This window comes from Gopherus evgoodei, chromosome 6, assembly GCF_007399415.2.
Source record: "Gopherus evgoodei ecotype Sinaloan lineage chromosome 6, rGopEvg1_v1.p, whole genome shotgun sequence".
NCBI classification, from domain to species: Eukaryota; Metazoa; Chordata; order Testudines; family Testudinidae; genus Gopherus; species Gopherus evgoodei.
In genome coordinates, this window is record NC_044327.1 from 66,687,324 (window position 1) to 66,704,472 (window position 17,149).

Sequence of the window (17,149 nt, forward strand, 5' to 3'; positions counted from 1 at the left end):
TATCAGATTAGTTTGACATGATTTGTTCTTTACAAATCCATGCTGGCTATTCCCTATCACCTTACCACCTTCCAAGTGTTTGCAGATGATTTCTTTGATTACCTGCTCCATTATCTTCCCTGGCACAGAAGTTAAACTAACTGGTCTGTAGTTTCCTGGGTTGTTTTTATTTCCCTTTTTATAGATGGGCACTGTATTTGCCCCCTTCCAGTCTTCTGGAATCTCCCCCGTCTCCCATGATTTCCCAAAGATAATAGCTAGAGGCTCAGATACCTCCTCTATTAACTCCTTGAGTATTCTAGGATGCATTCCATCAGGCCCTGGTGACTTGCAGGCATCTAACTTTTCTAAGTGATTTTTTACTTGCTCTTTCCTTATTTTCTCTTCTAAACCTACCCTCTTCCCGTAAGCATTCACTATACTAGACATTCCTTCAGACTTCTCAGTGAAGACCGAAACAAAGAAGTCATTAAGCATCTCTGCCATTTCCAAGTCTCCCGTTACTGTTACCCCCTCCTCATTGAGCAGTGGGCCTACCCTGTCCTTGGTCTTCCTCTTGCTTCTAATGTATTGATAAAAAGTCTTCTTGTTTCCCTTTATTCCCATAGCTAGTTTGAGTTCATTTTGTGCCTTTGCTTTTCTAATCTTGCCTCTGCATTCCTGTGTTATTTGCCTATATTCATCCTTCGTGATCTGACCTAGTTTCCATTTTTTATATGATGCCTTTTTATTTTGTAGGTCACGCAAGATCTCAAGGGTAAGCCAAGGTGGTCTTTTGCCACATTTTCTATCTTTCCTAACCATCGGAATAACTTGCTTTTGGGCCCTTAATAGCGTCCCTTTGAAAAACTGCCAACTTTCCTCAGTTGTTTTTCCCCTCAGTCTTGATTCCCATGGGACCTTGCCTATCAGCTCTCTGAGCTTACCAAAATCCGCCTTCCTGAAATCTATTGTCTCTATTCTGCTGTACTCCTTTCTACCCTTCCTTAGAATTGCAAATTCTATGATTTCATGATCACTTTCACCCAAGCTTCCTTCTACTTTTAAATTCTCAACAAGTTCCTCCCTATTGGTTAAAATCAAGTCTAGAACAGCTTCCCCCCTAGTAGCTTTTTCAACTTTCTGAAATAAAAAGTTGTCTGCAATGCAGTCCAGGAACTTATTGGATAGTCTGTGCCCCGCGGTGTTATTTTCCCAACATATATCTGGATAGTTGAAGTCCCCCATCACCACCAAATCTTGGGCTTTGGATGATTTTGTTAGTTGTTTGAAAAAAGCCTCATCCACCTCTTCCGCCTGATTAGGTGGCCTGTAGTAGACTCCCAGCACGACATCACCTGTGTTTTTTACCACTTTTAGCCTAACCCAGAGACTCTCCACCCTTCCGTCTCCTATGTCCATCTCCACCTCAGTCCAAGTGTGTACATTTTTAATATATAAGGCAACACCTCCTCCCTTTTTCCCCTGTCTATCCTTCCTGAGCAAACTATACCCATCCACACCAACATTCCAGTCGTGTGTATTATCCCACCAAGTTTCAGTAATGCCAATAATGTCATAGTTGTATTTATTTATTAGCACTTCCAGTTCTTCCTGCTTATTACCCATACTTCTTGCATTTGTATAAAGGCATCTAAGATACTGGTTTGATCTTGCCTCCCAGCTTTGCCCTGACCCTCCTTCCTCTCTGCTATTATAGCCCGTGCTCCCTCCTGTTTCCAATCCATCTCCCAGGTCTTGTTCCCCACTTACCTGGGGGGTTTGCTCACCTGTCCCCGTCGAACCTAGTTTAAAGCCCTCCTTACTAGGTTAGCCAGTCTGTGTGCAAATAAGGCCTTTCCCCGCTTCGAAAGGTGAACGCCATCTGTTCCTAGCAGTCCTTCCTCAAATAGCATCCCATGGTCGAGGAAGCCAAAGCCCTCCTGGCGACACCATCTTCGCAGCCAGGCATTCACCTCCACGATGCATCTGTTTCTGCCCAGACCCCTACCTTCAACAGGAAGAATCGAAGAGAATACCACCTGCGCTCCAAACTCCTTAACCCGTACTCCCAGAGCCCTGTAGTCACTCTTGATCTGCTCAGCATCACACCTCGCAGTATCATTTGTGCCCACATGGATGAGTAGCATGGGATAGTAGTCAGAAGGCCGGATAATCCTCGACAAAGCCTCTGTAACATCTCGGATACGGGCCCCTGGCAGGCAGCATACCTCCCGGGATGAACGGTCAGGGCGACAGATGGGTGTCTCCGTCCCCCTCAGCAGAGAGTCTCCAACCACCACTACCCTACGTTTCTTATCAGTGGTGGCAGCAGACCTCCCAGCCTTAGGGGTATGAGGCTTCACCCCCTTAACTGCTGGGGGTGATTTCTTCTCTCCTGTATCAAGAAGAGCATAATGTTTATCTTTTACCACAGCAGGAGGGCTCGCAGCAGCGGTGGAGCACTGCCTGCTGCTAGAAGTAACCAGCTGGCTGTGTCCACCCTGAGCCTCCTCCTCCACTGGTGTGTCAGACACACCCTGAGGCATCTCCTCCTCCACTGGTGTGTCGGTAGTCCTGTCAACTGGGACAGCACCGTCAGCTGTCTCCACATGGATACTGTCCAGGAATTGCTCATGGACATAGATGTTCCTCAGCCTGGCCACCTCCTCCTGTAGCTCTCCCACCTGCTGCCTGAGAGATTCCACCAGTAGGCACCTTTCACATTGGATGCCACCCCCAGCCTGGATATCAGTAATGGAAATTGCAAATTACAGTCTTTGCAAGCCCACACCAGAATCTGGGTAAAAGCATCCATGCTTTGGTGCTCTGTCTGGCTACAGGTGCAGGTGGAGGAGACAGAAGCAGTGCTGGCACGGGTGTTGCGGGTCCTCCTCACCATTGTAAGCCTCCCTCTGTCAAACTCTTGCAAATTCCCGTCTACAGCTCCCTGTCCGCTCCTCTCTGCCCACAGATGCTGTCTGTGCTCCTCCTTCACCTGGAGAACTCCCTTGCAAAACTCCCTGTTAGCAGCTCCTGTTCGCTAATTGAATTGAGGCTCTAATTGAATTAAATAAAAAAATACTGCACTGGTTGCAGTATTCCTTGTGTTATTTCTAAGGAGAGTAAATTGCAATTTCTTTTGCCGTCCATACATTTAAAATATTTATTGTCGTGCAGAATTGTGTACTGATGATATATAGCTGCATAGTAGAAGTTGTCAGGGAAGGAAGCCAGGGGTTATGGCAACTAGGCAAAGGAAATCTGTAGTTTTTGAAACATCACAAGGCATGGGAGGCAGTCTGAGGGCTTGTCTACACTGGCAATTTACAGCACTGCAGCTTTCTTGCTCAGGGGTGTGAAAAAACACCCCTCTGAGTGCAGCAAGTTTAAGCTCTGTAAAGTGCCAGTGTAGACAGTGCACCAGTGCTGGGAGCTACACCCCTCATAGGGGTGGTTTTTTATAGCACTGGGAGAGCTCTAAAAAACCACACAAGGCACGTTAAAGTGAGATTGTGGAAGGTGTCTGTTAGTGGATGCTTGGTAAACTGATCAGCAGTGAAATAGTTTATAATGCTGTAATTTAAATTGTCCTTGGTAGGTTGCAAAGTCAAAACCCTAGCAAAATGAAAGGAACAGTTCACACCTCTTTCAGAGCTATTGTTTGGACTTTCTGCAGTCTTGAGAAGACAACACTTTGCACTACATTGCTGGTTTAACATGACCATAAAACCAGTTTAACCAACCCAAAAGGAATCACTCCAGTACATAAGGCTTTGTCTACACTGCAGCCGGGGAGGGTAATTCCCAGCCGCTAGCTCTGCTTAAGCTAGCTGGTTGTGGTGGCACCGGCAACAGTCTGGGCTAGCTACCTAAGATCTTGGACAGGATTGTGCTTAGGTGTGTACTCAGGTGGCTAGCCCAAGCTGCCATCCATGCCGTCATGACCACGTTGCTATTTTTAGTGCACTAGCTCGAGTAGAGTAAGTCCACGTATGTCTACCCAAGCTGGGAATTACACCTCCCAGCTGCAGGTGTAGAGGCTTATATGCCACTGACCTTCCTGCTGCCAGTGTACACGTTTTTTCTCCTGCTGATTAAAGCTCATCGTAATTAATTAGCCTCTTGGAGTTGATATGGCTACTTCCACCTTTTCATGTTCTGTATGTATATATATCTCCTTACTATATGATCCATTTTATGCATCTGAAGAAGTGGGCTGTAGCCCATGAAAGCTTATGCTCAAATAAATTTGTTAGTCTCTAAGGTGTGACAAATACTCCTTTTTAGGGAAAAAAGGGTGAATGCAATCCTAGCCATATTGAAGTCAATGGAAAAACTACCATTATAAGGCCAGTGTGACTACTGAAGTGAATGCGTGGCTGGGACAACCTTGTAAAATGCTAATCTTTGGCTGAACTTTAAGCACCCAGTTCCTGTTAAAATCCAGCATAAATTAGAGCAGCCTTCAGGTAAAACAGCCTGCAAAGATTGATACTGTACACTAATTTTTTTATTAGAAAAACAACATACCATGCCTTTACTTTCTAAAATCTGTTCTTCCTTTGGACACTTTTATAGCACTTTGAACCTTATTATTTAGGAAATGAAACATATATCTGCAACATTTTTTTGGATATTTCTTTAGAAACCCCTTGGAAATCACAGAAAAATTCATTCAGAAGTTCAATGATACAACAAATCCACAGGATAAAGAAGACTTACTAGAACTAGCTAAGAAAATGCTTGCCAGATGCAAGGTTTGTGTACACAATAATATTTTTATTATTATTGCATTTGCATGCTCTGTTTTCTTTATTAAAAAAAAACAAAGATAAAACTTTTGTTGGGAGAAAGGATTGTGTGGGATGAGAGAAACAGTTAGAAAGTATAAGTGAAATGTAATATTTAATATCTATGCTCTCAATGTGTATTGTAACGTATATTAAGTTAGCCAATATAAGGGCTTGCATATAGTACCGCTGTTGATCATCTGGCCCTAGGTCTCTTCTCATTGCTTAATATTTGTAAAAAAGAACATATCAGGATAATATTATACAGATTTTTCACTAGTTTATAGCTGAATGGACCCGTTTTAAGTTTCTTCAAGAGAACTTTTAGCAATATGCAGTGATTAGCTGTTTAGCTGGAATGCTGTTCTGACATGTTTTCATGTTTCATTTTATTTTGTCCATTAAAATGTTGGCAACTATTTTGAAAAGTGAAAATAATTAACACAACACTTTGAGACCCCTAAATGATTCCTTGTGGGCTTACTAAGCCAAAAATAAATAATGTGTAGAAACGGAGTGGCCATTCAAATTTGAAAGATATTAAAAAAGTGACATAATTGGCATTTAATAGGCCTTAAAAAGGAGGCTGTGGTGCTAATATAATTTCTGCTACCATCCAAATTAAAAATTTATACATTATGAAGTACACGTAGGCCCTATTTGCAAATCATGAACTTTCAGTATGAATATTATCTTTTTTTTAATGGATCTTTTACTTGGCAGGAAAGGTGCATTGGCTAACGGTGTTCCAAACCTCTTCCCTCCCCCCCCCCCCCCCCCCCCCCGCTTCTATAAACTGGCACCCTGATAGAGGCATGTTAGTGAGATTTGGCTGATTTTGTGCTGGAGTACAGATTTCTATTTTGATCAGATTAATTCTGGATTTTTTTCCAATTCCAGAAGAATACTTACCCTGACAGTGATAAAGATGCATCCTCCTTTAGCACTAATGAACAGGAAGGCAGAGCTGGAAAACTGCCTCATCTTAGCACACTTACTGTGTTAATTCTGTCACCGCCAGTGTCCAAAAGCTGTTGCCATTCCATCCTTCACTGTTGTGCCAATGCTCAATTTGGGTTAGATGAGAAAGGCTACTTTTAATGGCAAAAGCAATGGAATTATTTGTACAGAAAGCCAATGAAGACTACCAGTTGCAATCAGTTGCTAGAACGTAGAAGGGAATCTAAGGGAAAGAATGTTCAAATAAAATGTTTTTCTATTGTTTATCCCAAGAGCTAAATGCATGCAAAATGTTATGAAAATCAGATGTAATGTACTGTATGTTATTCTTGTTTAACCAAAAGAGGTGAACAAACATGTCCCAACATTTTGGCTATGAAACCCTCCATACAAAAGACATCTGTTGAAAAGATTGTTTTGATCTAGAAAGAGTGGAATTTGCAAAAAGCTAAAGTTTAGAGAGATATATTGTCAGGATAGCATATTGTTGATTCCCTATCAATTTCAGCCCTACAGAGATAGTCATAGTAGTGTCCTTGTACTAAGCTGGCTGGAGTCACTACAGTGATTCAGAGATGATAATTAATTGTTTTTGATTCAAGGCACTTAAAATGGGTAATAATACTGTAATTATAGTTAAGTATTCCTATTCTTAATTAAGTGTTAACCCCAGGGATTAAGCATTGCTGCCTCATTAGTTCCTGCTATTGTGTTTTGTATCAGCAAACTCTTACCAATGATGCCTTTAAAATAAGCATTTTTATTCCAAATAAATTTGCTTGAGGGAAAAATTTTATTTTAGGCTAAAGGTAAGAAAAAAACCTTTGGCTTTTTTTCTTTCTCCTTTTACCCTTTTCCTTCCAAACAGAGAAGATCAGGCCTTGGCACATTAGGTTCTGGGAAGCATGTGGATCTTCCAGTAGCATGGACAGAAGCAATTATATTGGCTCAATGCAAAGGTGAAATCCAGGAAGGTACAGTATTCTTCAATTATATTTCTGTTAATTACTTTAAAACTTTTCTAACCAAGCAGTGAAAGCAAATTTAGCTTATTCCCAACTATGAAAACTTGGAAGAAAGCCAAGACAAATATGAATTTTATTTTTCACTTGCAGAAAGAAACTTTACAAATATATACAGAAACTATCAGTGTAGTATTTACAGAGTGTTTCAGAGACCTCTGTTTTTATGCTTGATTTCTTAAATTGCAAAATCATTACCATTGAAGCACCTCTACATGACATTACCTTGTAACCTGTCTCTGAAATCAGTAACTAATTAAGTGTAATTCAAAATGACATGTAATGATCTCCAAGTAAAGTGCTTTAAATAACCTCTTGTTTTTACCTTTCCTAATTATGCCCATTAATAAAATTGAAGAATATTGAATTAGTTCTGAAGACTTTTTAAATGAAAATGTTAACTGTTGTTTCAGTCTAAAATGTTCTTAATTGTGGTAGCCCTTCCTTAGTAAAGTCAGGTAAAGAGAGGATCCTATACAGATTCTTGCATGGACACGAAGATATTTTCACTTTTTTTACTGACAGATAGCATTTTAGCTAGAATAAGATTTATGAAAATAATGTCCTGGCAAGTAGGTTTAAATTCATAATCATCACACATCTTTTCTGGCCAGGCTGGAGAGTAAGTGCAGTAGAGTGGCTAAAGAGAGAATCATGCGGTCCTGCATATTTGAAACAGAAATGATGAATGAGTGTATGTGCAACATCTATGATCTACAGTCTGCACAGCTGATGTGTAGGACAAAGCAAAGTCATTCCATTCCTATTTTATAGATGGTGTGGTACTCATGCTCTTTTTAAAATGTATGGGGTCATTCCAAAAGTAAAATGGGACCTCATTCAAATAAGTCTGCTGGTGGAGTGATATTGCCTGTCAAAAACCCTGGGATGTGGTGGGGGATGCGTGCAAACATTCTCTACATTTACTGCAATATCGGATCATGATCAGAAGGTCTTTAGTTGTAGGTGTTGGATTTTTCAGTGTACTTTGAGCTAATGATTGTACTCATGTGAAAAAGGAAATCTACAAAGGAAAAGGAAACAATTCAATAGTGTGCCTGTGAAAGCAATATCAAGACTACTATATAATCTTGTATCAGAGGGGTAGCTGTGTTAGTCTGGATCTGTAAAAGCAGCAAAGAATCCTGTGGCACCTTATAGACTAACAGACGTTTTGGAGCATGAGCTTTTGTGGGTGAATACCCACTTCCTCAGCTGCATGTAGTGGAAATTTCCAGGGGCAGGTATATATATGCAAGCAAGAAGCAAGCTAGAGATAACGAGGTTAGTTCAGCCAGGGAGGATGAGGCCCTGTTCTGGCAGTTGAGGTGTGAAATCCAAGGGAAGAGAAACTGGTTTTGTAGTTGACAAGCCATTCACAGTCTTTGTTTAATCTTGAGCTGACAGTGTCAAATTTGCAAATGAACTGAAGCTCAGCAGTTTCTCTTTGAAGTCTAGTCCTGAAGTTTTTTTGCTGCAGGATGGCCACCTTAAGATCTGCTATTGTGTGGCCAGGGAGGTTGAAGTGTTCTCCTACAGGTTTTTGTATATTGCCATTCCTAATATCTGATTTGTGTCCATTTATCCTTTTCCATAGAGACTGTCCAGTTTGGCCGATGTACATAAAGGGGCATTGCTGGCATATGATGGCATATATTATATTGGTGGATGTGCAGGTGAATGAACTGGTGATGGTGTGGCTGATCTGGTTAGGTCCTGTAATGGTGTCACTGGTGTAGATATGTGGGCAGAGTTGGCATTGAGGTTTGTTGCATGGTTTGGTTCCTGAGCTAGAGTTACTATGGTGCGATGTGCAGTTACTGGTGAGAATATGTTTCAGGTTGGCAGGTTGTCTGTGGGCAAAGACTGGCCTGCCATCCAAGGCCTGTGAAAGTGTGGGATCATTGTCCAGGATGGGTTGTAGATCCCTGATGATGCGTTGGAGGGGTTTTAGTTGGGGACTGTGTGTGATGGCCAGTGGAGTCCTGTTGGTTTCTTTCTTGGGTTTGTCTTGCAGTAGGAGGCTTCTGGGTACACGTCTGGCTCTGTTGATCTGTTTCCTTATTTCCTCGTGTGGGTATTGTCGTTTTGAGAATGCTTGGTGGAGATTTTGTAGGTGTTGGTCTCTGTCTGAGGGGTTAGAGCAGATGCAGTTGTACCTCAGTGCTTGGCTGTAGACAATAGATCGTGTGGTGTGCCCAGGATGGAAGCTGGAGGCATGAAGGTAGGCATAGCGGTTGGTAGGTTTTCGGTGTAGGGTGGTGTTAATGTGACTATCATTTATTTGCACCATGGTGTCTAGGAAGTGGACCTCCCGTGTAGATTGGTCCAGGCTGAGGTTGATGGTGGAGTGGAAGCTGTTGAAATTGTGGTGGAATTTTTCCAGGGTCTCCTTCCCATCGGTCCAGATGATGAAGATGTCATCAATGTAGCATAGGTAGAGAAGGGGTGTGAGTGGACGAGAGCTGAGGAAGTGTTGTTTCAGGTCGGCCATAAACATATTGGCATATTGTGGGGCCATGCGGGTGCCCATAGTGGAGATATAGATTGTCATCAAATTTGAAATAGTTGTGTGTGAGGATAAAGGCACAGAGCTCAGCAGCCAGTTGTGGCCTCATCAGGGATACTGTTCCTGACAGCTTGTATTCCATCTATGTGTGGGATGTTTGTGTAGAGAGCCTCTACATCCATGGTAGCTACGATGGTGTTTTCTGGAAGGTCACCAGTGCATTGTAGTTTCCTCAGAAATCAGTGGAGATAGCTGGGAGTGCTGGTGGCATAGGGTCTGAGTAGAGAGTCTACATATCAAGACTTTCTATGCTTCAGTGAGAGTGCCAATGCCCGAGATGATGGGGCGTCCAGGATTTCCGGGTTTGTGGATCTTGAGCAGTAGATAGAATAACCCTGGTCAGGGCTCTAAAGGTACGTTGATTTGTTCCGGTGTTAGTGTAGGGAGTGTCCTGAGTAGATGGTGCAGTTTCTTAGTGTATTCCTCAGTGGGATCTGAGGGAAGTGATCTGTAGAATTTGGTATTGGAGAGTTGTCTGGCGGCCTCCTTTTGATAGTCAAACCTGTTCATGATGACAACAGCACCTCCTTTATCAGCCTCTTTGATTATAATGTCAGGGTGGTTTCTGAGGCTGTGGATGGCATTGCGTTCTGCACGACTTAGGTTATGAGGCAAGTGATGTTGTTTTTCTACAATTTCTGCCTGTGCACGTCGGTGGAAGCATAATCTTGTGTTGCTTTTATTAAGCTGGGAATCCTTGGGGGTTTGTGGATATTGTACTATGAATACAAGTACTCTAATGGGGAACAAATCAAAATAGATGGGTGTGCAGAGAGTTCTATGCTCATCATCTTGCAATTCCTCATTTTTCTTTTCTTGTTTAGTGATTTTGGGCTGACCTAAACATTATTTCCCTCATAATTTACAAGGTTTGAGTAAGATGCTGAAGCCTAAGGCACTTGACTGAAAAGTGCCTATTTCTCTTCATACTCTTTTACCTCTAAAAATCATGTGCATTTGAGATTGTTAATGATGACTAGACTGTCTTAAGAAGATAATATTTACAAAGTTATGGAGTTGCTTACACTCAGTAATCAAATAAATAGTTAGTGAGCCAGATGCACCATAATGTAACCCAATTAAAGTCAATCCAGGCAAGCCAGGGATGAATTTGTCTCTATATGCTTTGCCAAAGATTATCTCCCGAAATGAGAAGTTTGAGAAGGTAAAAAAGTATACAAAATACTATCAGTGATTTGGAAAAAAAGTATTGAGAGCTATAAAACTTACAGGGACGGAGGGAAACAAAGAACTGAGCTGTCAGTTGATCAAAGGTCATATTGTTAAAAATGACTGATAATTTGGAATACAAGCTGAATGTAAGAATGATCAGAATTGTAGGGTTTCTAGTACTGTGCATTCTACTGTAATATTGGGAGACTTACAAGATTTTTTTTAGTGGATAGTTTGATAAGGTTGTGGAACAGGTTTTTGTAATTGCTCTGAAAGGCGTATCTTTCAAAGAGCTATTACAGTTGGGAAGGAGTAATGTGTTGATAATATTGGATACCTTTTTCTTCCGGAGGGTTAAGAATCCTTCTTTTAGTTCAGATTACTTCTTAGGAGCAATCTACCAATATCAACCTGCCAACAACGAACTGTTGATTATTTTAAAAGTAATAATAATAATACAGTAGCTGCACCACTTAACAATAAATCCATATTCTGATCAATTGATAAACTATGTGTCTGAATACTATTGTTTGTCTGTTTAGGCCATAGTCATGCAACAGGATTCAAAAGTATTGACTCTTATGCCCTCATGGAGTTCCCTGAGGCAGGGACCTCTGTCTTGTGCAGGCATGAGCATGCTCTTGTCATTCAATAAATAATAAAAGAACATTGTTTTTACTGGTTGCATGTGGAAAAGGCTTTTGCATAATTAATAAATAAAATATTTATCTTTTTCCATACTATTATTTTGGAGAGGAAAGGACTTTTAAGAACTTTGCACAGCAGCTCAGGAACTAGGATGGAGCTATTACATATACACGATTGTAAGCTCATTGGGACAAGGACTGTGATTTGCTAAATGTTTGTACAGTTTCTAGCACAATATATTCCCAACCCAGTAGAGACCTCTACATGCTACAGCACCGTCAGTACTCCTCCTCCTCCTCTATTTGTGGACAAGTGGAGGAGGCTGGGAAATTTGTTGGACAAAGACTGAACCTTTAATCATACAACATGTAGATGATCAAGATGGAGAAGAGGAAGTATTGAACTTGGAAGATTTGGGACTGTGGTTTCATTCCGGCCTGCAGGATTTGTGGGGAGGTTAGAGGAGGTTCTTCTTTTTACAGACTTTGAAAGTTGGCAGAAAAAGCAGGGGATTTTAAGTCAAGATTGAGGCACATTGGCAGGCATGTTTGAGGAAATTTGCATAGTGACTTCCTGGCTTAAACTTTACCTATCTATAAATCTGTCACTTCCATGAGCATCAGATTCACACAAATCATTAACCAAAATTGAACAAAGCCATCATGTAATTTTTAAAAAACGCAATACTTGAAAAAGCAATTTAACTGCCTTTTCAATCATAAAAAGCAATTCTGTCTTTTCCACTATAGTTTTGTAAGGTCATTTTCATTGATACCACAAAAAGATCAGCACACCTAGCAATAAATGACAGAAAAATAACGCTATAGAAACTTTCTGAAATGTGATATATCTCAAGAAACAGCTTGCATTATACTTCTCGGTAATTAGTTTAACATTATTAATTCAGGAAAGAGTTCTGTGGCACCTTATAGACTAACAAACATACGTTAGTCTATAAGGTGCCACAGAACTCTTTGCCGCTTTTACAGATCCAGACTAACATGGCTACCCCTCTGATTATTAATTCAGACAGTTTTGTACCATATATTGCAATACATACTTTAACAGAAAATTTCAGTAGCTGTTGAATACAGATGATCAGACAGTTGAGCTTTGTTTTCTCCTCAAAATAATAGTCACAGAAGGCAAACAAACTGAATGAACGGTGAAAATAAAGCTTGTTTTATTTGTTCATAACTTGGCAAGTATTTAAAATTTGTGGAAGGTGTGAAATGAGTATTGTATATACAGTACACAATCAGAAGGAACTAAGGGTTAGAGCCATAAAATGACTTAGGCATCTAACTCCCTTTGAGGGTGGGGCTTAGGCCATACTCCTCTCCTTGGCATTTCCTATTGGCTAGTTTACCTTACTCAACATGTTGGCTTCTTTGGATCCCATTGTTATGTGCCTAACTTCCCCCATGTATTGTATAGGGTACTTGAGTATTTAACTCCAGGCTGTCAATACCACTGGTTGACCAAGCTCCTAAAAGTTAGGTGCTGCAGTGCCTACATCCCTTTGTGAATTGAGCCCTAAAGACTGAACTCTGTATTGAATTTATTCTCCATTTTGTTTTCACTTCAGAAGCTTTGGACCTCCTTTTAATTTCTTTGGACCATGCTCCCATGAATCCAGAGCATGTCCCTGTTTTATTTTTCATCGCTGAATCCATTTTGTATAGGATTTGTTGTGATGCAGCACAGAAATCTTATTTATACTCCAGTGAAATCAAGTTATCAAAGGTTTGTTGTATTTTTTTAAATGAATTTTTATTGGGCTTTTTTATATCTGTATATGTAGTATATATTCACCTACTTATTTTTTGTTGTATATCGACACTGTGAAATATGACATTACTCTGGATTTATACCACTATAAATGAGAGCAGAAGCTCACTGAATTTGTCACAAGACCTAAAACGTTGTAGTGTTTTCTAATATTATTTGTGGTATGCTTGTTCTATAATTTAGTTTGATCTTAACTTTCTGTATCTCTGAATACATGATTTCTGGGAAATCCAAAATGAGAGATTAGGAAAACGCAGTTTAATCTTTCCCAGAGTATGTAATAAGAGAGTATAAAATACATCTAAAAGACTATTTTTTGTTCATAATGCATATTGTTAACTTGGATTTTCTCATAATATTAGTAATATTATTGCAGCATATCTTGTTAAATTATGCAAACTCTTTATTCTTCCATCTGAATTATAATTAACGAGATATAGCGTGCTAGGTCACAAAGTCTTAGTGCAGCACCATGAGAGTTATGCATATGAGGTCTGGTCTACACTATAGAGTTAAGCTGATCTAAGGCAGCTAATATCTATCTAACTCTTTAAGTGTCTACACTAAAATGTAGCTCCCACTGATGTAACTCCCTCCCTGCACTGACTTAGCTACACGAGAGGTGTACTACTTAGGTCGATGTAGTTAAGTCGATTCAGTGTCAATGTGAACAATGTGTTGCTTACATTGATTGTTGCTGCCCTTTAGAAGCTGTCCCACAATGCCCCACACTGACAGTTAAATTTTTTGCAAGCGCTTTTGGTGAGGATGTGCACTGCCGACACAATAAGCATAGCATGAACATGCAAAAGCAATTTAATTACTGTGGTGGCTGTACATTGACGTAACTTAGGTCAACTTAATTTTGTAGCGTAGACTTTACCTAAGAAAAAGGATGAAACTGAGGCAACCCAAATGGGAATAATCCAAATGAGAGTAATCTCTTCTAAAAGCTGAATAAATAGTGTAAACTTCTAGTAAAATTTAAGACTTACTTGATACATCACTATTTAACGGTCTAGTTTTGAGTGTCAGTTCTATACCTCTTTACCTCTTAGAAACCACTTCCAAAAAGTTACTGATGTGGTAACTCTTCATTCTACAACAAGATTTCAGTTAGTCACAACCCAGAAATATCAAATGTTTTCTCTCATAAAGATTGAAATCCTTATTGAAACTGTACAATATGGATGAAATTAAGTACTGAAGCCAGGTCTTGATTGCAGGTTTTGGGGGGGGTTGGGGGCAGAAAATGCACATTTGGGTTGACCAAAACACTGTATGAATTTGTGTCAAATTCACTGAATGATTTTGGTTAAAAAAAAAAAAAAAGGAAAAAAGTTTCATTTTTAATGGTTTTGATTTTCCAATTCAAAATGACTATTTGTATTGAAATTTCCTTCAATTTCATCAAGAAAATATTTAATATATAAAAAACTTGAAATCTAAATGACTTATATTTGCCAAAAATTTTGAAAAATTTCATTTCAGGTCAACTTAAAACAATTTTTTTTATTTGGATTTTTTGAATTGCCAGCAAACAAACAAACAAAAAAAAATCACGTATTCGCATAGCTCTGTTAGGAAATTGATCCCAGACAGCATACATGTGGAGTACTGTTCATTAAATACTATTCTCTGTTAGTACTTGTTCTATTGTTCTTTTATGTGTCCCCACTGTTTCTGCAGCTTAAACCTTTCTTTCACTCTCACTTGACCAAAATAGTTACCTGACAGGAGGGTATGTTTTACCACCTCTTTCCCCATACAATTCTTCTGCTACAACAAGCAAGAATGTATCTGTTCTGAAGGCCGTTTGAACTGTTAGAAAATGCTCCTCCACTCTCAAAACCTGATATGCCATAGATTAGAACAAGCTGCAGGAGTCTGGCAATAAACTCCCTCTTGCAATGGCTTATGACTTCCAAAACTCTCCATATTTCTAGTTTAAACTAAATTGTTAATTATTTTGGAAAGTTTAAACAACTTTGATTCTGCCATCTTTTAGTTACATGAGCAGGAAAAGAGAGAGAATTTTTTTACATTCATGTGAAATTTTAACATTCACCCATGTTTAAGCTGTCTGCTTGGGGGAATAAAGCATGGCAAAGACAATAAAAATACAACATACAAGCGTATTTGTTATACCACATACTTCAAATCAGATTTAACAGATTTTAACTAAAACGTGAAAAAAAATTATTTTCCAGCTTTAATCGAGCATGGAAAATTTCAGCCCCCACAGAATGTTTTATTTGGAAAATGAACTATTTCAACTGAAGCTATTTTGCAGTCTTAACAATAGCCAGTGCCTCATGTGACTGTTGGGACCTAAATTATGCAAGAAACTTTGTAGAATTTTCTGCACCAGGACAATGCAGAATTTTGTGATAAATTTACTATGACAGGACAAAATATTTCTAAAACTTCCAGTAGTGTTGGAATACACCAAGCACTATGGAAGGATAAGCCATTTCCAGAGATGATCAGTGTTTCTTCTTAGCATAATGCTTTGCTTTCCCTGTGGATCTTTGAGATTCCCATATTTGCAGAATGCACTTCTTGCCATTTCCTTGGATCTCAAATCCCTTCCTTTTGGGATGCATGCATGTAGTGCTGCAAGATAAGCCTTGTAGAATTTCAGTAGTAGTTACCTCCTTCTTGTAAGTTTTTCTGTAAGAGTGGAACATCAGGACCATCCTCTTTCTCCTATTAAATTCTTTTCCAATAAAAAGCACCAGGGTGCTGCAGAAGATTTACCTTATTATAAGAAAGGTACATTTTGGGCCCTAAAGAAGCTGACAGGGTCTCTTTTTAGTATTTGTTATGAAGTAAACAATGAGCATACTAGCTGAGCTGATTTAAAGTTGAAATTCCTAGGATGTTTCCTTGATTTTAGTAATGTACCTTTTAAGTATCTCCCTTGGAAACTGGGAGATATTCTCACCCTCCCATTCTCTATGTGAAAGCCAGGGCCGGCTCTAGGTTTTTTTGCTGCCTCAAGCAAAAAAATTTTGGCTCCCCCTTCCCCTTTTTTGGGGCTTTTACACGTTTGCACTTTGCAGTTTTGTTTTGACTGTTTAGAATTTAAAAAGAAAAATGAAAACAGAGAATTTGTAGTTAGTGAAATGAAACAATTTCCTACTACTGTAATTTTAACAAAACCTTCCCACCTGGCCCAACTCTTACCTTGCTGTGGATCTGACCCAAGGTGGATTCATCTCCCATAAGCGCTGCTCCCAGGGCCAGGGGTTGGGGCTGCTGCTGGATCGCAGCCCCGCTCATCCTTGGTCTTCACCTTGGCCCTGGCACGAGCTGGGCTCAGCCTGGGCTGCCACTCTGCTCCCCTCTCCCCTTCCCTGGCAGGAGGCGGCGCAGAGGGGGAGAGGAGGAGGAGCAGTCAGAGGTAGGGACAAGCCGAGTAGGAGCGGCCCACCTGGGCACCATGTTCCCCCTGTCCTCTACAGCTGGAGCAGGGCCGCTCTACTGGCTCCCACCTGGGGGTGGCCGCTGACCACGGGAGAGTGGTGGGGACAAGCTGAGGAGGAGCGGCCCGTCCTCTGCAGCTGGGGAAGTGCTGCACTACTGGCTCCCACCTCTCTTCCGTGGTCAGCAGCCAACCCTCCCACCCCCCAGGTGGAGTTAGTAGCACGGCCCTGCCCCGGCTGCAGGAGACGGGCTGCTCCTCAGCTTGTTCTCACCATTCTCCTGCGGTCAGCGGCCACCCCCCACCACACCAGGCGGGAGCTGGTAGCGCAGCTCTGCCTCAACTGCAGAGGATAGGCCGCTCCTCCTCGGCTTGTCCCTGTCACTGCAAACCGAGCAGCAGCCCATCCTCTGCAGCCGGGCAGGACTGCGCTACCAGCTCCCACTGCTCTTCTGCGGTCAGCGGCCACCCCCATCCCCAGGTGGAGCCGGTAGCGCGGCCCTGCCTCAGCTGCAGAGGACGGGCTGCTCCTCCTCGGCTTGTTCATGCCGCTCTCCCGCTTTCATCAGCCCCCCCACCCCCCTCCCAGGCTGGAGCCGGTTGCGTGGCCCTACCCCAGCTGCAGAGGGCAAGCTGCTCCTCGGCCTGCAGAGGAGGGGACAAGCTGAGGAGGAGCGGCTCTCCTCTGCAGCTGGGCAGGGCCACGCTACCGGCTCCTGCCTGAGGGGTTGGGGGTGGCCGCTCCCTGCAGGAGAGCAGCGGGGACACATTCCCCACTTAGCCAGCT

General features: G+C 41.2%; 1 protein-coding gene across 2 annotated transcripts in view; it reads left to right on the plus strand.

Annotated features, from left to right (window-relative positions):
• Nucleotides 1–17,149, plus strand: part of TMEM232 (transmembrane protein 232) — a 128,269-nt gene that overhangs the window by 18,795 nt on the left and 92,325 nt on the right. Inside the window, exons 3-5 of one of the 2 annotated variants that reach the window (XM_030567470.1) lie at nucleotides 4,628–4,739; nucleotides 6,601–6,706; nucleotides 12,733–12,890. In XM_030567470.1, the coding sequence (XP_030423330.1) occupies nucleotides 4,628–4,739; nucleotides 6,601–6,706; nucleotides 12,733–12,890 (376 nt within the window). Of the gene's footprint in view, nucleotides 1–4,627; nucleotides 4,740–6,600; nucleotides 6,707–12,732; nucleotides 12,891–17,149 lie in introns of those variants that run through there. The other variant, XM_030567471.1, reaches the window with a different exon arrangement.